Source organism: Mus caroli, chromosome 8 (assembly GCF_900094665.2).
Source record: "Mus caroli chromosome 8, CAROLI_EIJ_v1.1, whole genome shotgun sequence".
NCBI lineage: Eukaryota > Metazoa > Chordata > Mammalia > Rodentia > Muridae > Mus > Mus caroli.
This window is the reverse complement of record NC_034577.1, coordinates 71,209,385-71,233,283: the sequence shown is the minus strand read 5'-3', so window position 1 is coordinate 71,233,283 and position 23,899 is coordinate 71,209,385. Positions and strand designations below refer to the sequence as shown.

At 38.8% G+C, this 23,899-nt stretch overlaps 1 protein-coding gene across 4 annotated transcripts in view; it reads right to left on the bottom strand.

Moving 5' to 3' along the window:
• Otud4 (OTU deubiquitinase 4) overlaps nt 1-23,899 on the bottom strand; it is a 39,183-nt gene that overhangs the window by 5,196 nt on the left and 10,088 nt on the right. For 3 of the 4 annotated variants that reach the window (XM_029480429.1, XM_021169569.2, XM_029480430.1), the window contains 17 exons: nt 21,438-21,484; nt 20,554-20,626; nt 18,828-18,909; nt 16,461-16,593; nt 13,336-13,390; nt 12,996-13,113; nt 12,838-12,902; nt 11,154-11,251; nt 8,506-8,606; nt 8,220-8,409; nt 7,180-7,342; nt 5,509-5,632; nt 4,672-4,727; nt 3,819-3,893; nt 2,914-3,052; nt 2,136-2,390; nt 1,179-1,219 (listed from right to left, as the gene is read on the bottom strand). In XM_029480429.1, the coding sequence (XP_029336289.1) occupies nt 1,179-1,219; nt 2,136-2,390; nt 2,914-3,052; nt 3,819-3,893; nt 4,672-4,727; nt 5,509-5,632; nt 7,180-7,342; nt 8,220-8,409; nt 8,506-8,606; nt 11,154-11,251; nt 12,838-12,902; nt 12,996-13,113; nt 13,336-13,390; nt 16,461-16,593; nt 18,828-18,909; nt 20,554-20,626; nt 21,438-21,484 (1,815 nt within the window). The remainder of the gene's footprint in view (nt 1-1,178; nt 1,220-2,135; nt 2,391-2,913; nt 3,053-3,818; nt 3,894-4,671; nt 4,728-5,508; nt 5,633-7,179; nt 7,343-8,219; nt 8,410-8,505; nt 8,607-11,153; nt 11,252-12,837; nt 12,903-12,995; nt 13,114-13,335; nt 13,391-16,460; nt 16,594-18,827; nt 18,910-20,553; nt 20,627-21,437; nt 21,485-23,899) is intronic. The other variant, XM_021169568.2, reaches the window with a different exon arrangement.

Here is a 23,899-nt window from a genome sequence, read left to right as displayed (position 1 = left end):
CTCCAATAGCCAAGGATTAACATATCAGACCTCAAAAAACAACAACAAAAACAAACAAACAAACAAAAAAATGCCAGGTGTGGTGGCGCACACCTTTAATCCCAGCACTCAGGAGGCAGAGGCAGGTGGATTTCTGAGTTCAAGGCCAGCCTGATCTACATAGTGAGTTCCAGGACAGCCAGGGCTATACAGAGAAACCCTGTCTCAAAAAAACAAACAAAAACAAAAGCAAACAAAAAAAAAAAACATATCAGACCTCTCAACAAAGGATAAAGATGAAAAAGAAATGCTTTAAATCCTTCCTTTGTTGGTATTCAACTAAAAAAACCAAATTATGAAAAAAGTCCAGCATAACCTAGATAAATGTAGCCAGGCAATAGACACAGCATATGGCTTCCTGAGGCTAGCTACAGGATTGGGATACCTGATATTTATTCCATGTTTCTAGAAAAGACAGAAATGAATTCCCGTCAAAGACAGAACACTGACATAACTGTCCTGTGGCCTCTTTCTAAGAAAAGCTTTTTTTCTATTAGCCACTTCCCCTGCGCCCCCACTAACTCTGCTATGTTCCCACCTTACAGAAAGAAGCTTTCTATATTACTCCCTCCAGTCCTTTCAACAGGGGCAGCTTTGCATAACCATGACTAGGAGGCTTCAGAAACACCCAGTGGCTTGTACAGGATGACAGACCTAAATGTGCTACAATACAACTTCATACTAAGACCTTCTTCTAACTCCCATCAAGGACATTCCCATGAACAACAGTCCAGGAACTTGGTTTGCCCCTTCATATATTCCAATGCCAAACTATTATCAATTAAAAGAAAAAGCAAGAGGCAGAGGCAGGCAGATTTCTGAGTTCGAGGCCAGCCTGGTCTACAGTGAGTTCCAGGACAGCCAGGGCTAACACAGAGAAACCCTGTCTCGAAAAACCAAGAAAAAAAAAAAAGAAAAAAGAAAGAAAAGAAAAGAAAAGAAAAGAAAAGAAAAGAAAAGAAAAGAAAAAGAAAAAGAAAAAGAAAAAGGCAAAAGCAAGCATAAACTAGAACCTGTACCATTACCAAACATAAAAGGTTCCATTTAGTAAACCTTAAATTACCAATTAAGAGTTAAATATTTTAAATTTAACTATTTACAGTGACGAGGTTAACTATAAAAAGATAAGATGTAAATACCTTTACACCGAGATTGAAGAAGAATCGAAGAATATTCTTATCTGAAAAAAAAATTTTTTTTCACTAAAATTGCATAGTCAAAGCTTTTTCTTTCTGCCAAAATCAACTATTAAAGCTCTAAAGACATTTTCCTGCTGTATTGTCTGTGCAGTAAAAGACAAAAATAGAAACATAACCAAAAACAGGCGGTGACTAGAGGGCAATTTCAAGTCTGCTACATTTTCCTCTGCATTAATATCTAAATCCCCAAATAGCTGAAATTAAGTTTATCTGATTAAAATTCAATCTGGAAGAAATTCAGATTAACATTATACTCTGTTGTGGTTTCAAGAATTACAAAATGAAAACATAGTGAAAAAACATAAATATCAAATATAAAAATATAAAAATCAAATCAGATATTGGTAGTGTGTACTTATAACCTAGAACTCAGTAGGCTGAAGCCAAGTATAACTCCAGGCCACACTGAGCTGCACAGGAAGACAAAAGCCGAGTATAACTCCCGGCCTACAAAATACATTAAAGCTTGGGCTGGACGGCTCAGCAGTTAAAAGCACTGTCCACTGCTCTTCCAGAGTTCCTGAATTCAATCCCAACAACCACATGGTGGCTCACAACCATCTGTAATGGGATCTGATGCCCTCTTCTGGTGTGTCTGAAGACAGCTACAGTGTACTCACATACATAAAATAAATTCTTTAACAAAATAAATTAATTAAAGCTTAGAAATGATTTCAAAGCTGTCAAAGTTATCTATGGAAAGGGAAAGCAAACAAACAAAGCAAGTATGAGAGGCTTGGCTAAGCACAAACCTCTCTTCCTACCAAGACCAAGCTGAAACAGGCCTGAACACTCAAATGATGCATCTCTGCTCTTCACCGAGCCCTTTCAATGGCTCTTTCTCACTAACTCTGTGTACTTGAGGAAACAGCAACTCGAGGCTGGAGAAGGCCTCACCTTTAGGCAGGTCCTCCCCGGTCTGACACAGTGAATAAGGTGGTGCAATGGCTCGATCTCCCTTCTCACTACAAGGAAACCCAGGATAGAGGGGGTCTTGATAGAGGCTCATTGTCTGAGGCAAAGGCATCAAGGGCTGGTTAACTGCCTGAATTGACACAGGAACCGGAGAAGGTGTTAAATGCGCTTGTGACACGGCAGCATCAGGTCCAGTGGTCTGTGTCACTGACAAAATGGGAATCTGAGCAGGGACACCTAAGATAGGGGAAGAAAAAAAAAACTATAAAAAAAGTCAAAGTTATTTTCATTTAGAAATATCTGTAGTAAACTAACAATACTGCACAGCTTATACACATTGTAAAGTAGCGAACAGTAAGCAACCCTAGGTACCTTAGTAACAACCCAAGAAATAAGCTGAGTCAAAGTAACTATAGTTCCCCCAATAAAATGTCCTTGTGAGGAGTCCTAAAGGAGCTGTAATAAACAATATTGCCTACAGAGGAAACACAAACTGTGACACCAGTCACTGTTGAGCAACCAAAGACAACAATCTGACAATGGGGGTAAGTGGCTCAAATGTCACACACCCACAATGATAAAAGCAGACCCCAACAAACACCATGCACAGGCCCTTGGCCTTCTAGAACCACGAGAAACACTAGGAAGCCCACATTCCTAAGTCTGCTTTGAGGCACCCAGACCTCACTCAAGAACTTGAAACTTCTGATTTGAAAGGCACTGTTAACTGGTTGGAAATTTTTCCAAATTCTTCTCTAACCTGTTGGTCCAAAAGTTGTAGGTTCACTTGGCCAGGCTGGCACAGTGGCTGGTAAAGAAGGCACCGCAGGAGTGAGATGTACTTCTGGAGAAACTAGAAGGGGGGCTGGATTTGACAAAGGTATATGTTCTGCTGGCTTCTTCAAGATGGCAGGTAAAAAAAAGGAAGAAAAGTTCATTTCGCTTTAACACGTTTTAGTAACAAATTTATTTTGAGTGAAGTATAAAAGGCCCTACTATAAATTATTCATGCCAGTCTCAGAGTTCACTCACTGGCCAAGAATACCACATGACACATTTCATATTAACAAATTTGCCTAGCACCAAGAAACAAGCTTTTAAAGGCAAGTGAAAAAAAAAAAAATCACAGAAGTCCTTGGCTTTTTTCCCCCCTAGAAGAATCTTACACAAAAATTTTAAAAATGCACTTAAGTACATTCATTTTGCCAACACAAAGGTATGTTGAGGCAACAGCATTAGACCAAGAACCAAAATGTCTGCTGATAGTCAAGAGTGTTCATTTACTTGGCAAACTACTAGTCCTTTTAAATGCATATAGAAGAATTCATTAGTGATAATGCACACGACTTCTAGAGATATTTTTAATGTTCTTTTTTATTTTCCAACTGAATCAGCACAAAAATAAACAAGGATGCCAAACATAAAAGTTAGCAACTGTAAACTTATCTCAAAATCAACTCACAGTAATGGCCAGAGAATGGCTATAAAATGACATTCCAGAATTTTACAACATTCCAGACTAAAAAGAATAAATTAATTAAGAAAATGTTAAGAGCACCCACATTACATCTGAAATAAATTCTACCATTTACAACACTGATGTTTTCCATATACAGAGTAAAGAAACTGAGATGGGCACCCTTACACCAAGTCCAATAAACTTACTTGTTCTACAGGAGATGGGCACTCTTTCTTTGACTTAGATGGTGATGACACTCTTGTACATTTATCATCGCTGATCTTTGATCAAAAAAAAAGTCATACTGTGATTAAGAGACCTCCATTTTGGACAGTTTACTGAGAACCCACTCCCGTTTAATTTGGCCTGTGCATCACTATGTCACAGTACCAAGGAGCTTTAATTTGGGGTATGACTTTCAAGAGTGTTGACAGTCTCCTTTACAGATCTCACTCTGTAGAGTGATCAAGATTAAACACTAAGATCCCACATAGTAGCGAATGTCTTTCATCCCAGCACTTGGAAGGCAGAGGTAAGCAGATCTCTGAGATAGAGGCCATCCTGGTCTACAGAGCAAGTTATAGGACAGCCAGAGTCCCACAGAGAAACCCTGTCTTGATAAACAAAAATACAAAACAAAACAAAACAACAACAAAAACTAAACATGAAAAACATTGCTTTGCAACTATTCCTATCAGGCATCCTGAAGTAACCTTAGGAAGCAATGAAATGTCAATGCCCTCAACCTTCTCCATCCCAGTTTCCATTTTTCTATTAAGTTATAAAATGTCTAAATGCTTTCAATCTCATTACCGAGCCTCTTCCTCCTACACTATCACAACATTAAAGAACAAGAAGCAACTAATATTTAAACCATTTGGGACTGGTGGGATGGCTCAGCAGCTACAGTACCTGCCACTAAGCCTAGTGGCTTGAGCTCAACCCCTGGGACTCACGTAGCAGGAGATAAAGCTGATCTCTGCTCTCCACATATACACTATGGTGGTCACACGCACGTAATAGGTAAGCAAATGTTTTCAATATATTTAAGACCTTTACCTCCAGTGTGCTTGGCTCCGGTTTTTTATCCACGTGAGTATGGCCACGTAGAGAATCTGCAACAGATCAAGAATTTTAAAAAGGCAGAATCAACCTTGAGTTGATTTAAATACAGAAATACAAGTACTGTCTTAGCTCATATCAATATTTGTCTCCCATGTCAAATATATGACACCAGATGGGCAGCTTAACAATTTTAAGTGTCTTTTCCAAATATACCAATCCCTTCTTATCCACAGTAGATGCGATACACCAGCTGACATCTCAAGCTTTGTATAAACCCAGTTTTATACTAGGAATTTTTCTCTGTATCTATAATTCAGCAGCAACTACTACTGCAGTAAAAAAGAATTCAGATAGTCTGTAATAGAAGTTACACGAATGTAACCTCTTACAAAGTCATTATTACTTCCACCTTTTCATGTAAAGAGAACTCTAGGACTTCTCTTTCTTCTACTCACATTGCCAGCATCTCTACTCTGCACTATGGAGGCATTGCTAGAACACAGGCACTGCCACGCCCACTCAAGGAGACGCTCAAGGTGGCAGACTATAAGAGGCCAGTGGGCAGGCAGCACACACAGCATGGAAACCCTGGCCATCCATCCACATGTGTACAGGAAGCAGCAGGATAGCACAGACATCACCTTGCTACTCAAAACTGCACTCAGTTGGACTCACAGCAAGTGTTTCTGGTACTCGTCATTTATAATTTCCAGATCAGTTTACTTGAATACATAAAACTGCAGAAAGTAAACTACAAATAAGGCAAGAAATGCTGTCTATGACTTGAAACAGTCAGAGATGCCATGTATCTTCGGTGATAAAGCAGTGTACCTTTGTCCTTTCGCTCCTCTGCGTCTGCTCTCCGCGTGCTTCCTTTCCTGTCCCTTGCATGTGAAGACTTCCTTGGGACACACGCATTGCTATTCTGAGAAGGTGACTGACTGACTGATGAACTCTTTAAAATAAAATCATACTGGTATTAAAATTTTACAAATATGTATACAAGCTCTACAAATAACATTCATACTTCTAATCAAAACTCTCCAAGTTTATATAGCTTTATAATTTTATACTTCAGAATCTACTGGATAGTTAATTACGGCTATCATCTAGAATCCACATTCAATTATATATTCTACTCTAATAGTCTACTACTAAATTAAGTATCAGATAATCAGACATTCGGGCTAAATTAATACTTCATTTATCAGTTTCAAGAGATCACACTGACCAAGCTATTATCTTGAAACTGATACGGTAATATCTTTGCTACCAACCCTCCCCAAGGTCTGTTGTGATGGGAAAAATCTCAATTAGCAGGTGTTATTGAAATGACCCAGTCAAAAGTAAACCACTTGAGCTCTGAACAACACATATTATTGGGAAAGTGAAGGGACCAGACCCAGTAAGTTGGGTTTTTAAGATAAATTATCACCAGAGGTTCTCAACTCCTGCTATAGCACTCTTAATCACACAACAGGAAAGAGGCCTAGTCTTCTATTCCAGTTTCTGGTAAAAAAAACTAAGCCACCATCAAATCCACCAGCAGATCAATGTAAATCTAAAATGTGGAAGTAACCCAGTGGCACTGCTTTTTGCCATTCGCTAGTAAAGAGAAGTTTGAATAGAAGAGTGAATATTAATGTCAGTTTCGCTAAGCAAAGCTATGTGAAAACAACTGAAAATGTGTGAGCAAGCCCTGAGCACAGACGGTACTTGCCTTGGGTACCCTTTGCAACCCTCCCTAAGCTCCAGACAGGACTACTCAAATAAGCTCTCAAACTGAGCTTCTCTCTCAGAAAAAAGAAAAGTGAACACGTGCAGCTTTGATACTATCTGTGGAATAATGAGGAGCCTTCAACAGCACTCCCCCTTGCTTCAGTCAGGGTTGCCATGCTATACCATTTGCCAAGACCCTCACCCACATGACAATAGTTCTCCTTTCTGATTGCATCCCAAAGTTAAAAGAAAGACAGTATCCAGTACAGCCCAGCGACTGACACGTGGAACAAGACAGATACATGTGCTTCTTGCCCAGAACAGTATGGTGAGCACACTTAAGTGTAGTATGTTTAATGTACAAGTGATCAAACTTTCCTGAATGTTCAGAAAAACCTTGTAAATGGTCAACTAAGAACTAAGTCTCTGCACTGCAGGATTAGCTTGCAGATCACAAGTCAGTCTGAAAGGAAATACTAACTGTTAGGTGACCAAGCCAACCACTGGCTTACAGTCAGCAGCTGTCTCAGCAGCATCTCTAGACCAGGATTACGACCGTTCTACCTTTACTTCCCCTCCCTCCTATGTCGGCACACAGTCTTACTAGACAAGATGGCCTCTCCTGCTTCTCAAGGGGCTGTGATAACAAGCACACAGTACCAGAGGCGATGTACTGTTTAAAGTATTTCCAGTTTGAAAATGTAAGTCCACCACCTAAGATTATGTGCTACAAACTGCACTGCGAAGGACGTCTAAACATTAACCTTACATCTCAGTACGTACACAAAGGGCAGGGAACGCCTGCTCATCCCGGTTCTGAATCTCATACAGTAAACGAGACTCTTCAATAGCTTGCTTCTCTCTGCGTTCTTCTGGGGAGAGGCCAAAATAGTAAGATTCACGACTCACGTGATCAAAGTCCTCAGCCCTTTCACGGTCAGGTTTTCTGTCAAATAAAACATTCTTTCAGGGGAAAGGCAAATGCATGGAGAACAAAAATGCAATGATCTAGTCTGCATTACAAGTAAACAGCCAACTGAACAAGCCACACCACGACACTCTAACTTAAGACCTCTGGCTGCCGGGCGTGGTGGCGCACGCCTTTAATCCCAGCACTCGGGAGGCAGAGGCAGGCGGATTTCTGAGTTCGAGGCCAGCCTGGTCTACAGTGAGTTCCAGGACAGCCATGGGCTATACAGAGAAACCCTGTCTCAAAAAACCAAAAAAAAAAAAAAAACCCAAAAAGAACAAACATCGTTACCTTTGTGCTATCTGTGTGGCTGAGACCAAATGAGATCCTCCCCCCAAGAACTTTATTGTGAGTTTCTCAATATACAGAACCCATCTTTACGAAAATATCACAGGTACATTAGAAAGCATTTGATGGATCATCTCTTAAGCTTTATTGTGATACGAAATTGAGTTATTTATCACCAGGAATTTTTTTAACAATTACTTAAATATGCCTAGAAAAAATTACCTGGGGGGGCAGACTCTCAAAAGTTTTAACCAATACCAGCTACTGAGTCATTTTTAATCAATCTACCTTCTTGTCTCCTGCAGATTATTATTCAGCTCTCCACACTGATTTGAGAAACCCTGACAGAACTAACATGAAGTTTGCCAACACTTGGAACAAAATATTCAGAAATAAAGGCTTATTCCTGTGTATTGTAGTATTACTGTGTACTGTTTGAAGTTCTGTCAACATTTCTTTTCAACACTACATTATAAACAAGTATGACCTAGAACGTGTAGCTAAAAAGATGAATTATAATGAAGGACATGCAGCAACGGGCTTCTCTTCAATTCAGGGAGGTTACCTTGTGATCTGTGAGGGCATCCTACTTAGATTCTTATGCTCACTGGAGGATTTCTGAGACTGGGACCCTGTAGAATGACTGGAGAATGCATGCTGTCTTACACCCGATGAAGGATGCTGTAGTCGAGGAGGTAGTGCAGATGGGGCTTTGATTGGCTTGTTTAGATTCTTTGGCCCTCTGTAATCTGTATCTGTGGAAAATAGAAAGAGACCTCACAATTTCCCTGACGTAAACAACTCCAAGAACTACTATCATAATCCTAAAGACAGCTTTGATGTGAACTTACCTGAATGGAAATTTTGCCCAGAATTAGGTTTTTTCATCTTCTTTCCTGACACCGTGTTCCAGCTTTCTGGGGGAGGTGGCTTGAGGTTCTTCGGTGTATGTCTTCAAAAGAAACAGAAGTATTTGCTAGTAACTCAACTGGAGAGACAGACACCTCAGCAGTCAGAAACACCAGCTACCCTTCTAGGGGACCTGTCTAATTCTCAGAACCATGAAGTGGCTCATAACCACCCTAACTCCAGTACCAGAGGATCTAATGTTCTGGCCTCCTCAAGCATGATACATGCATGCACTACATGATACATGCAGACAAAACACTCATACACATCAAATAAGTAAATCTAAAACAATCAGTTTAAAAGAACACTAAAACCAATACCCTGCACAGATACTCTGCTGTCAACTTACACAAGATTCGCTTATTTAAACTAGGCATACTGACATATACTTTTAATCTCTGAATTCAGAGGCCAGCCTGATCTATAAAGTGAGTTCTAGGACAGCCAGAGCTGTAGAGAAATCTTGCCTCAAAAATGCATACATACATACATACATACATACATACGTACAAACACACACACACACACACATATGCAGGCAAAGAGAAGTGCTAATTTTAATTTTTTTCCTAGAAAGGGTCTCACTAAATACCCTTGGCCAGCCTGAAAGTTTCTATATATCCCAGACTAGATCCTCCTGCCCCTGTATCCCAAGTGCTAGGATTAAAAGGCACGTACCACCACACCTTTAGTTCTTACATTAAAAGTAAATTAGAAAAACTAGACATAGATGTCATTCAATGAATACTTGCTTATTGTATTACCCTGTGCAAGACACTGGGTTCAATCCCCAACACCGTTAAAAAAAGTTTTAAATAAACATTAAAACAAGTATAACCAGCATTAGCAATCCAAACTTCTAGCATTAACTTTAAAAATGAAATAATACAAGGCCTTAAATAAAAATTAAGCAACAAATTAAGGAGCAATTGCTTTTCTGCTATTCTCCTAATGGCACTATAGTTAAGGCAACAAGAGAGAACCTTACTGTTAAGAGATACTTGTAAACATCACAGGATAGGACAGGACAGGCCAGGATAATACAGTACAGTAAAATATCCAGACTCGATATAAAACATGTAAACTTTTTCCTATTAAAGGATATGGTAAAAGCCAGGCATAGTGGCACATGAGATGTTGCTTCAAAACAAACAAACAAAAAGCTGATTAAAATAAGTAAGGGCCGGGTGTGGTGGCACATGCCTGTAATCCCAGCACTCTGGAGGGAGAGGTGGAAGGATCTGAGTCTGAGATCAGCCTAGACTATATAGTAAGTTCCAAGACAGCCAGAACTGCCCAGAGAAACCCTGTATCAAAAACAAGAAAATTAAAAATTAAAAAAAGGCAAGCAAATAGATAATATAAAGTATAGTGAAGAAATGATCTGTGTTTCTAAAAGTGGGTGTTGGTTATATTGGAGTTCACTGCACTACACAACTTACAGTCACATATATTTAAATTTGTTTTCTTACTATAGGTCAAGGTGTGATTTATTACATCTTCCTCTAGTAAGTTAGCACCAGTAACACAAACAAAAGGTGCATTAAAATGGCACCGCGATAAGTCAGCAGTATTTTCTATACTACATGACAATACTGACATTTTTGAAACAGAGTCTCACTTTGTAGCCTAGTCTGTCTGGAACTCCCTCTGTAGACCAGGTTGGCCTGAGAAATCTACCCGCCTCCCAAGTGCTGCAGTTTGAGGCACCCCCACAGCAGACACTGACACACTACTTATTGCCGAGAGCTCAGCACTAAGAAAACAGAAAGAAGCACAGTGCCTGTTCTCTCTCCAAAGTCCCCATTTAATAACCGCATAATTCCAGCTGTACCTGTGGACAATGTGTTGTAAACTGTAGGCAGTAAAACTAGCATTTGTAAAATATACCAGAGTGAGCAAAACATTTTATTTAAATTCAAAATACTCTTCTTTTTCTAGGGGAGTATGTGCTTCTGCCAAAACTTTCTATGGCATACTCTCTCGATGAACTTGCAGCTCATTTTACATAGGCTACGAGCACCTGGGACCCACTCACTTCTGATCCCCAACACTCAAGTACAGGTCACACAGCCTTGCCTGTTCTTTCTGTAGATGTTGGAGATGTAAAAACTCAGTTCCTGGATTTTGTTATTGGGAAAAGGAAGGGAAGACTGGGATGTCTATGTATCCCTGGCTATCCTAGACTTCTATGTAGACTATACTACGCTGGTCTTGAACTCAAGTCATCTGCCCTCATTACAATCTGCCCCTTTATAATCAGTTCCTTTGCACCAGGTTGCAGTGGCTCACACCTTTAATTCCAGCACTCAGGAGTTTGAGGCCAGCCTAGTCTACAAATTGAGTACCAGGACAGTCAGAGGTACCCACAGAAATCATTTCTCAAAAAAACAAAATAGATAAAGAGAGAAATATCAGTTCCTTTGCAAGTCAATTCCACCACCCCTCATGATTTTTCTAAAGCTCTAACCTATTAAATTTTTATATACAGGTAATACATTTAATTGAAATTCTAAATACAGAGGCATCTGGAAGTAATCACATTTGCAACAGGCTGTGATAACAAACACCTTAGCTAAAGAATACGTACTTTTTCCCCAGTTCTTCAGACAAAACCAGTCCATTCTCAGAGTGAACCCCATGAATGTCTGCATTAGATAATTTCCCATTATGATCCAATCTAACCTGCTGAACACCAGAAAGAAACATCAGACACCTGATAATGTAAACATTTATCAGAAAAAAAGAAATAAGTACAAAAGAGCTTCAAGAGAATCTGTATCCCTAAGGCACCGTATCTCTCTACCTAAAAGAAAGACTGTTTTTTCTGTCCAATGTTTGGAAGTGTTATAAATAAATACGTCAAGCGGCAGCAAAACCCATCCAACTGTAAGCAATGCATACACCAGCAGCTGTCCGTCAACCCACACTGGCTTTGCATTTCCACGCCTGTCTTCTACTGCAAGCAATAACCGTGGACAATTTACTTACCTTGTCTGGTCATACGCAAATTGGAGCTAACAACAGAAAATAATATAACAGAGAACTCCTAGAGATGCAATGGAGAGATATATCATACAGGGGACAGCAGTCTACATAGCAGCCACTCTACAAATGAGGGTACCGTTATTACTACTATCTTTCTGCTTTTATACTACAACTATGTAATAATGGTAACTTTTGCTCCTTAAAAAGGGATGCTTCTACCGTTCCTTACCAACCCCATTAATAACTGACTGAACTGTGTGGCTATGGATGCCTTCAAGTCTCTTCTAGGCAAACTGAACACACTAACCGTGTGCACTGGCCAATGGCTGCATCAGGTAAGGCAGTACAGTAAACGCAGCTCTGCTCTACAAAGAGACTCCCTTTTGTCCAAGTGTTATTATCAGAGTCCTGAGCTGACATCTCATTCCTCATTAATTGCTTTTTCTCAAGAAAGTTTTGCAATAAAAATGATTTTTAAAGATTAACTTAAAAGTTCTTAAATTTTATGTGTAGGTTTCTTCTGCCACCTATGGAGTGCTCACAGTTGCCAGAAAAGGGCACCAAATCATTTGGAGCTGGAACACTCAGTTTTAAATCTCCTGATACGGGTACTAGGAACCAACTAAAGATTCCCTAAAAGAGCAAAAGGACTCTGCTGAGCCATCTTGCCAGCCTTTTTGTTTTGTTTTGTTTTGTTTTTGAGACAGTGTCTCACTGTATAGTCCTAGCTAGCCTGGAACTATGTAGACCAACCAGACTGGCCATGAACTTACAAAAACCCACTTGCCTCTGTCTCCCCAAGTCCTGAGGTTAAAGATATGCATTACCACATTTAGCTTCACTAGCCTTTTTTTTAAACAGCTATTTCTTCCAAAAAGTTTAAAATATATCCTACATACATGAGTAAGCAAGTCACCTGTGTATCATTCCAGTTGCTTAAGATTTCAGGTCAACTGTATTCAAATAAAATGGACAAAGGTCCAGAATTCAGAAGGCAGAGGCAGGCAGATCTGTGTGACCTCCAGACCAGCCTGGTCTACATAGTTCCAAGCCAGCCTGAACTATACAGTGAGACACTGTCTCAAAAACAAAACAATTAACAATAAAACTGTGGCTCTACAAATGTGTAAATTTCAGCATTAAGATGATTCTTTTTACTTGTATGATTGAATTCTGAAATTCAAATTATAACTATGGTCAAATTTTAGTTGACTGTTCCTTTGGAAAGTATCAGAAAATTTAAGATTCAATTCAGGTCACTTTCTCACTTGGTAGACATCACTTACGTGGCATTTATCTCCAACTTCATACTGTAAGCCAGCAGCAATGGAATAATCACGTTTTTGTTGAGCTGTTAGTTTAAAAAAAATTCATTAAAATATATTGTAAAATGTCATTATCTTCAAGTGCTACAGGCAATCTTTCAGAATTTAGGTTAACTCACCTTGTTTAGACTTCAACCAAATTTCATACTCCACATTTCTATAGACTGCTGGGTTGAGAGACTTAAGAACCTTTCTGGACAGAGGAAGGTCAGCTGAGTTCCCACTGTTCTTAGGGTTCTAAATAAACAATGTCAGAAGTCCAATCAACACAGAAATGCTTTTAAAACACTGTTTCAAATATACACAAAAGCAAAACAACACAAAATCTTAAAAATAAAGCAGGAAGCAGCAAATCAGTTTCTTACTAGCAAAGCAACCCTGACTACAGAAGAGGACCATCAAAAATCACAGGTTCTTTACATATAAAAAAGTTAAAATTAATAAAAAATTTAAAAATACCTCACTGCCTGAGGGTTTAAATCCATTCACATCAGTAGCAGCAGTACTTTTACTCCTATAAAGGAACAGAACCATAATTAGAAAATGAATATTTGCATGTAATCAACTTTTAACCTCAACTACATGCCAAAAACATTAGGCTACACTAATCTCTTTAAGTTTTACTTTATGCAAGTATCTATCTATCTATCTAAATATATAGACTATATGTATACATATACATTTTACTATATGTAAGTGTATTTTATGTATATGGTATACATATATGCACATATAAAAATCAGACTTAATACTAGTAATTCTTACTGATTTAGTAAACAAAAAACAGAAATGGTAGTGGCAGGTTACAATATTTGAATGGATGAAACAACAATTTACAAAAGATTCAACATCAAATTTTAAAAAGTGTTACAAAGCTTTTAAAAGAATCGGTACAATCAAATTATAACATTTATAATAAAGCCAAATGCCTCAACTGTAGAAATGTCAAGAGTCATAACCAGCCGGGCGTGGTGGCGCACGCCTTTAATCCCAGCACTCGGGAGGCAGAGGCAGGCGGATTTCTGAGTTCGAGGCCAGCCTGGTCTACAAAGTGAGTGCTAGGACAGCCAGGGCTACACAGAGAAACCTTGTCTCGAAAAACCAAAAAAGAGTCATAACCACCTTTTTGTAAAAAACACTTCCTAATCTTCAATACAATCAAGAACCATCATCAGCCCACTTTTCAGTCACTGACTCTACAAGTGCATTGCCTACTAGGTGCTGCACATTATGTATTAGTAGACTGCTAAGCAGTGAGAGACAAAAGCTGCCCATAGAATCTAGTAAGGTAAACACAAATTAGGCAGGTACCCAGTAATAAGAACTAAGTCCTACAAAAACAAAAGGTAGCAAGCACAGCAGCAAAAAGCAATAGGGAAGGCCTCGCCAAGGTACCTTTNAATTAAAAAAAAAAAAAAAAAGAAAGGTAACAAAACAGAGAAGAGCAGACACAAAGACCACAAGGTGGCCAAGAACCTGATGGGACTCAAGATGAAAGAGGTTCTACTCAGCCACTAGAGTATCTATCTATCCTACAACTCCTCTAAGAAATCCACTTCTATGTTTCAAAATAACCTCCAAATGTTCACTAAAGGGAGCAAGAGCTTGGAGTCTACACTGAAAAACAACAACAAAACCACTCATCATTTCAAGTACACTCAAGACCCACCAAATATGAATGTGAAAATAAGAATATATTACACATCTTCCCTCCTAATGACCACACTAACTTAATATATCTTGAAACGGTTATTCAGTGTTTGTCCTCTCTTAAAAATGATGTGACAAAAAACGGTTTGTTAACGTCTTTTTTTTTTTTTACCCCCTCCTTCCAATACGGCAGACTCAGACGTGGGCCTTCCCACATGCTTAGAAAGTACTCAATCTTTGGGCTATTCAGCTAGAGCAATTTTTTCAAGGGCAGTGTAAAAGGGAAGCCAAGCATAGTAACACACACTTCCTACCACTACCTGCTCCCCTGCCAGGTAAGCGTCTCCAGCTTACCAGTCCTGTGTCCAGAGTCATACCCTGGATTTGTTTCTATAATAGGACAAACGTCTACAGCATTCAAAAGACAGTGTGGGTAGCAAATTAAAATAACTTAGCCACCCCCTGACATCTGGATCAGGTCATGTATCTGGAAAGAAGAGAGGCAATTTCTATTTGTGCATAATTAATCAACACATATTAGGACAAAATTCACAACAACAAACACTGTAGAAGCATAAATAATGGTCAGATCCTCAGTCCAAATCAGAAAATTGTAATTCAACAAATTCCTAGAAAGCAAGCATGATGACATGCACCTGTAACCATAAACACTTGGGAGGGGAAGACAATCAGATAATTATAAGAGAAAGTCATTCTTAGCCACACAGTAAGATCCAGGAATACCTAGACCCTGCCTCAGAAAGAAAGGGGCGAAAAGAGGGAGCACAGAGATGGTACAGTGGTTTTAAGATTCCATACTGCTCTTGCAGAAAATCCAAGTTCAGTTCCCAGAACCTACTCAGGAGGCTCACAAGAACCGATAACTCTAACAACAAGGAACGTGTCATCTCAGCCTCAAACTGTCTGCACTCATTCACACATAAATTCATAATTTAAATATTTCTGTCAAAAAAAACCCCTAAAAAATTAAAAACAAGCATGGAACTACAAGAGAGCGCAGCCCAGTGGTATAGCGCTTTGCCTAGCATGCATAACAACGCATACAACCCTGAATTTGCTCTCCACCACAGAAAACAGGGGAGGGGTCCCACACTTCAAATCAACAGACACACATATACATTTAAAAAACCTGATTATAAGAACTAAAACCCAAGGGGAACCTCCTCCCCTAATGTAGCATGTGGTACCATGTTCTCATATGAGAATATACTTTCAGCTTCAACTGGAATGTAATAGAGGATGCTCATAAATGATAAACTTAATGTTGATAACTAACGTTATATACAGGCATAACATCATAACTTAATATGTAATATATAATGAAACTATATTTCCCTGACATGCTCTCACATAAACATCATACTTAAACACCCTCACTCTATGCTACAGAGACTGAGGCTTCTTTAGAAAATTTAAATAATATGTCCCTAATGTATCTAATTAGTAAAAAAACATACTAAAAACATGCTTGGATGTCCAAAAGTATGCCTGTATATCCAGGGCTGAGAGTCTTCATGACACAACTCCACAGTGAAGCACTCCTTATTCTAAAAGAGGTGGCAGAAGCAAAGGAAGGAAACTATGAAAAGGTCACGAAGACCAAAACAAACGCGAAGACCAAAACAAACGCGAAGACCAAAACAAACGCACTTCATCACTGGATGTGTAAACAAGGTAACTTTACAGTTTTGCAATGTACACACAGATCAAATCTAGTCTACGTGATTATCAACTACATACATATAAATTCTCATTAACTAAAAACAAAACCATTATAGCAGTAGGTCAAATTCATGGCAGCAATAAAGAACCTCTCCTGCAGATAAATGCTTTACGGATGCACACCTTAACACATGAAAATATTTCCCTGGATGACACTAGAAAGACACTTTAGGCCTGAGATGTGCTCTTACTTGCAGCTGTCGTCCTCAGAGTCTGATATCTCACTGTTGCTCTCCTCAGCCACCTCAGAGGCTTCTAGTCCCATCATGATTTTACTAACATCAGTTTTGAATACCTTCTCATACAGCAATTCGTAAAGGAGAGCTGTAATTAAAGAAGCACAGTATGCAACGTTAGAGGCATGTTTTGGAAACAGGAGAAATTTGACAGCACCACCCAGGCTTCTGAAATGTTTAGTAGGTGTATATACAAATCCTTACAGCCAACAGCACCATTTACTCTCAAAGATACCTAGAAAGCAGCAGGAACCTTTGTCCGTGGTACATACAGTTCAAAATACCGCTTAAAATTACTACATTTTTAAAACACAATTAAAGAGTATCATATCTGTGAAGCAAACACATCAGGGAAAGTGAAAAACTTTAGTGAGCACTTGATTTACAAACATTAAAGCTTTGCTGTGTTCTCACGTTTAATCTCAGCACATGAAGTACTGTATTTTTAGTCTCCCAGCTTTGATATGTCACACAAGAGGCCTAACCCAAAGGTTTTGGATGGAGAAAATAAAGCATCATTAAGTGTGCAGAAAAGAGAATTGCAGAACATTAGAATACACTAGCTGACAAGGCAGAAGACTTGGATTTCTTGCCTTAGTTCTCCTGGATACTGGAACATTAGGTCAAGTAATCATCAAGTTTCTATAAATCACAAGGAAGTTTGCTCACCATAATCCAATCTCATGCTTTACCTTTACATAATGAGCTAAAAAGAGACTTACAACATAGATTCTTAGGGGTTTGCAGATGGCTCCATTGGTAAGTGCTTGGTTTATAAACATTATGGGTTGGAGTCCCCAGCACTCCTACAGAAAAGGCAGGTGTGACACCAAGTGCTTACTTATGATCCAGCACCAAGGAGGTAGAGACAGAAGGAGCTCTAGCAGTTGCTGGTGAGATAGTCTAGCTTTAAGAAGTGACCTCTGGCCAGGTTCAGTGAGTGATCCTCTCAAATGTAAGCTGGAAAGCCACCAAGGACATCCAACGTTGACCTCAAGCCATATCACTTACTGTCTACCCTCAACATTTACACATATGCACACATAATACAGAAAGGGGAAAGAGAAACAAGAATGAAGGCTGGCCTCTGGCTTCCATATGCACATACATACCCACACATACAAGCCTAATATGCACACTCACAGATAATATAGTCTAAGTCATCTATGAAGGAAAGAATATTTAGATTTGCTCATTAAAAAATAAGTTCTAAAAGCCAAGCAGTGGTAGCACACAGCTTTTGTCCCAGCACTCAGGAGGCAGAGGAAGGTAGATTTCTGAGTTAGAGGCCAGTTTGGTCTACAGAGCAAGTTCCAGAGCTGCACAGGAAAACCCTGTCTCAAAAAACTAAAAGGAAATAAATAAATAAATAAATAAATAGGACAGGGAAATTTTTATACTAAAAACTCAAAAACAGGTGAGCTGTAAAACTCATTTACTACAATAAACTTCCTGAAACTAAGCACACTAAGAACTCGTGCCCAGCATCTAATGAATCTCCACAAGTCTCTCACAGACCAGGTACTGCTCCCAGATTCCTAGTAAGAGGAGATGGGACCCCAGACTCACCCACAGGCAGTACAGGGAAGGCAAGCTACAAAGGCTGAAATGTCCTGACTCTGACTAGCAAGAATGGGGAGACACAGCCCAAAAGAGAGCTCAATATTTCCACCTCAAAAACATGGCTTATACTTTTAAAACATTTACTTCTCTTACTTTTACTGATCACGTAAGACTAGAGAAAACAGTCAAACGTGGTGGTACTTGGAGTACTTGGGAGGCAGAGGCAAGTGGTTCTCAGTTCAAGGTCAGCCTGATCTACATAGGACATTCCGGGACAGTCTAGGTTACTTAAGTGAAAACGGTCTCAAAAAGCAGAAAGGAAAAAAAGAAAACAAGCAATTACATTTGCAACACTACTACTCATATGAGAAAAAAAGGGAGTTTAAAGCAGGAGGGGCCATTTCTCTCCTCCTCAACCAGCATTGTTGTGTGGAGGGGAGGGGAATTTAGCCAACCAGCAAATATTTGGAAAAACCTGTAGAAACTAGATTTCACAGTGAGGTAACAAATATTACTGACATTTAATGGGTAGAAGCTACTGTGCTCCTAAGCATCCTACAATGCACAGGGAAGCACCCCAACGGAAGAATCTGGCCCCAAATCTCAATAGTGCCAGCGATAATGCAATCAAATGAAGCAGTTATTCAATCACTTGAATTTTTTTAAAGCTATACATTAACAACTTGGAAAAAGGACATAAATCCTTACTAAGGCTGAGGCTTGGCTCTCATTCCTATATGAAGACAAGATGATACTTACACTGACACATAGCAGAACTATCTTTGTACGTTATAGGATAGACAATGTCATAATGATTTCCATTTGAAAAACACAGTAACACCTGAAGGGAAAGTAAGCAACATTTCAGTCAATCACATTTAACATTCACAAAGCAAACTGTCAAAGCCTCTGAATAATAATGCACATTCTCAAAATCATATTTCAGAAATAACACAGCTCCAATGTTGGCAGACTAGTCCACCACAGTATGCTGAAGAGCCAGGTAGCACTGTCACAGCCAAGTCTGTTGTTTTTTGAGACAGTCTGGCCTCAAACTCACTGTCTAGTGGACACTGGCCTTCAAACTCCTGACCCTCCTGTGCCCACCTCGCCAGTTACAGATTAGACCCTGAATGCCCATTCTGAATATGTTTACAGAACCACAAAAAAACAGTAAGAAGTCATAAGTGATTGCAAACATCTGTAATCACAGCATTAATAAGGGAGGCTGAAGCAGGAGAATCACAAGGCAAAAACCAATCTATATAGAGACCATATCAAAAAAACTAAAATAAACACCAGATATCATATATGTTCTCAACTACTTAAAAGAACAAGAAAGTTAAGGTGTTGAGTGGCTAAGAGCACTTACTACTCTTACAGAGACCCAAATTTGTCTCCCAACACCCACATCTGGCAGCTCACAACCACCTGTAACTGCAGCTCCAGCTGACACCTGTGGCCTCTGAGCATCTGTACACTAATGCACATAAACATACATGTAAAAATAAATAAATAAACAAACAAATCAATCTTTTTTAAAAAATTGTAAGAAATCATTCCAAGTCAAGTTCAGTGATAAATGCCTATAATCATAGCACACAAGAAGCTAAAGCAGGAGAATTAAGATTTTGGATTCAGTGGGACTTTAGAAAGAGGGGAAGAAAAAAAAGGAAAAGGAGAGGAAGAGGAAAGAAGAGAAAGAGGAGGGAAGTGATAAATAAGGGAGAGGAGAAAGGAAAAGGGGAAGTGGAAAGGAATGGGAGAAAGGAAAGAAAGTGTTCTAAAACAATCTTAATGCTAACTTCTGAGACAGAATCAACAATCGCCTTTCCTAATTGTCAGTTTTAAGTATTTTCTACAACACAAAGAAATGTACATTTACTAAATAAAATGTGCCATAACCCCAAAACTGTAGTTGAAAAGGTCAGATCAAAAGCAAAGCTCCATTAACACGTACACCCCTCCCCATGCCCCACACCCTCGTCATCCTTAAACAGTAGCATTTTGCTCATTCTGCCCCCCTTCATAAAAGTAGCAGCGTCCTTCACCTTGGCCTGTATGATTACGATAAAGTAAAATTCTCTTACAGTGAATCAGCTTTTTTTTTCTAGGCTTCCTAAAACTTTTCCACTGCTTCTTCTACTTTATGAGCACATGATGCAGTGATACCATGGCTACTAAAATTACCTTTACAAAGGGAAATACAAACAGCAGGATATGTCTGGACACAAAGCAGTGCTGACTTTCACAAGCTACTTAACTACTTAATGTCATGATCAACAGTAATAATCTTGGTCATATAGGCATAGTGTTTTTTTCAACGACATGATTAACCTAACTTGAAGAAATAATACCCTAACTTTCATATAGCACTATTTTAAGAGTCATTTAAATTTAAAAGCACAGCTTAGGATCCTAGTCACGGTAGCAACTAAGCAGCTATTCTACTTAAGTACTCTTTAATACTTCAAAAAACTCTTACCTTCTCAGGAAAATTATTTTCAGTTACATGTGAAGGAGAAACATTTGGCTCCTGATATATTACAAAATCTTTCCTGAAAATAAAACTCAGATATTACTTTTAAAAGAATATATTTCATGAATTGAAGTTAACATTTATCTATATATGAGGCAATGTTCTAGGCACTGGTAAGCATAAAAAAAAAAAAAAAGAAAAAAAGAAAAAAAGAGGGCTGGCAGGATGGCTCAGCGGGTAAGAGCACTGACTGCTCTTCCAAAGGTCCTGAGTTCAAATCCCAGCAACCACATGGTGGCTCAAAACCACCCATAATAAGATCTGACTCCCTCTTCTGGTTCATCTGAAGTCAGCTACAGTGTACTTATATATAATAATAAATAGATCTTAAAAAAAAAAAAAAGAAAAAAGAAAATGAAATAACTGCACTATAAAATACCAGAAGTAAGTTTTCTAAAAATTAAAATTTCAAAAGGATGTAAGCTCTACAACATGAATAACTTCAAAGACAATTCTAAAAGGGAGAGCTTGCTCTCAAAGAAGCTGTAGACCAGCACCTGAGCTCTGTTCCTGGGCCAGTCAGTGTCACTGGCCCCAAGAATAAGCCCTTTCTCTATGAAACTGATAAACAATAGTTTTTAGGACATAGTCTAGTATTTTCTGTGCCCTTTTTCAAAAAATCCCTCAGGAATTCAAACATTTAAACAGTGCTATCTAGCCATCAAATTCCAACTGATGCAATTAAATAAACAGACTAAAAACCTTAGGGAAAGTCTGACAACTGAGATATAAAACACCTTTGAAGTTTTAAAAAATTTTTAGTAGAATGTAATATATTAACTTTCTAGTTATTTTATTTTATTGTTTTACTTAAGTATTCTACAGTTTACCTGTACATAAGAGAAAGGGCACTTATTTCCACTTGTCCTACCCATTCCTGTATTGAAGAAAGAAAAGTTGGCATGTAAGTATCTCACTTTTTACAAAATATACATCATACACATTTTTTTTTCCAAGACAGGGTTTCGCTGTATAGCTTTCACTTTCCTGATACTCACTCTGTAGACCATGCTGGCCTTGAACTCACAGATCAGTCTGCTTCTACCTTCTGTGTGCTAGAATTAAAAGCACACACCGCCACTGTCCAGCCATAAACACCCTTTGCATTAGTATACCACTAGTATATTATTATTAAGAACAGAGTTAGAGAGATGGCTCAACAGATAAGCCATCTTGTTGCTGTTACAAAGGACCTAAGTTTTGGTTCCCAGGACAAACAAGGCAGCTATCAACTGTCTAACTCCAGTTTCAGGGGATCTGCCCTCTTCTGGTCTACTAGGGTACTGCATACACATGGTGCAAAGATGCACATACATGCCGGCAAAACATTCATCATATTCATAAAATACAAGGTATTATTTCTAAGTCGCTAGTGGAACAAAGGGGGAAAGATGCTCAAAACACATATATCTACATGAAAATGACCATATGTAACTCATTATAATAAAAGTTTGACAGAAAACCCTCTCAGTACAAGGACCAAGAGTCATCTGTGTAAGTTGAGAACTCACCTATAGCAAGGGCTATCTTAACCCAGTACTCAGAAGCTTGGCACGAGGCCAAGAATGAGACACAAAGAGAAGTTATTTCACCTTCAGGATGAATCAAGGTACAAAAGAGAGCATCCTAGAACAAAGGAAATCTGTCCTGCTTAAAGTCACTTGAAGCCTTTCTGGTACATATAAGGAAAAAACATCAATGCCCCTGCACTTCTTTGACTCAGCAGTTCAAAGTCTGTACAATTTACCCTGTTGGAATGTTTTGTATGTCCACGAAAGTATATAGGAAGGTAGAATAATGCAACATATTTGTCACAGTATTAAAAATTCCCAAGGAATAATAAAAAAAATAAAACAATAAAAAATTAAAATAAAATAAATTCCCAAGGACTTCAAGTAATAAAGCCTTATTTGTCCACGCTATAGAACACACACTGCAAAGGAGTGACATGAAAGCTCTCTCCAGTACACTAAGTTAAAACACAAAGCCAAATAAAATCTTTTTTTAAAAACTAAGCTATATTATCTGCACACGGAAGGGTGTGCTAGGGTCTGGGATCGTGTAAAACCTGGTCTCCAGCTGCGGAAGTGTTTCAGGAACTCTAGAGCCTACCTATTGGACAAAGTAGGGAGGAGAAGGCATGTCTTGAGATATACAGCCCAGGAACTTCCTGTTCCATCCCTGCTTCCTGGTCCTCTGAGATGTGAGCAAACATCTGCCACACACTCTCACTACCACAAAGCCAAGAATGACACAAACACCTCAAACCTTAAACAAAAAAACAAGAAGAAAAACAAGTCCTCTCCTTCTCCCTTAAGTTGTTCCTAATAGGTATCTGGTCACAGCAACAAGAACACTAATGCAAACATATCCTAAATTCACAACAGAAACAGGCAATCCAAGACAAAAACCAAATCATTCTGTACCTGTATTTAGAACCCTGTAACCTAAGACTGCAGCCCTAGGTTACTTGTGAAAGCAGTACTCTTAATACTAAGACACTATGAATGAGCTGTGACAAACCAACTCCACCATTTCCAAAGTAAAAGCAGCCCAGAGAAGAGCATTTAGACAATGCTGTGACTTCTGGAACAAACCTACTTAGTGCTTTCAAATCAACTTTGGTTTTCAAAGCAAAATAGGTGACACATACTGAAACAAATCTTTTTAAATAGGCCTTATCCTAATAATCAGAGCTTCTCATAAGCAATTCCATGTGAAACCCTCTGCCAGAGAAAATTCACTGGTAGGAGACTGTTTAGCTCTCCTCATTTATGGAACAAGGGCCATACTGAATTTAAAAATGTAAACTTCAAACTGAAGAGATGGCTCAGGCATTAAGAGCACTGGCTCTTGCAGCAGACCCAGTCTTCAGTCCTCAGCATGCACACAACACAGTGGCTTACAGGGAATTGAGGATCCTGTTCTAATGTCCAGATACAAGGTATGCACAGTGCATATACATCCATGAAATTAAAACATCATGAACATAACACAAAATAATTTTTAAAAATAGCCTACCAGCCTTATCTAATGAGAATAATGTGTCTCCTTACAAGTAACCTTCCAAATAAATTCTATTATAGTCTGCATAAGCAAAATGGCCATCACAAAACATTATCCTCCTCCTAATTAAAAACCATCCATCAAATGTAAACATTTATTTCTTAAAAGAAAATGAGCCAAGAGGTGGTGGCACACTCCTTTAATCCCAGCACTCGGGAGGCAGAGGCAGGTGGATTTCTGAGTTCGAGGCCAGCCTGGTCTACAAAGTGAGTTCCAGGACAGCCAG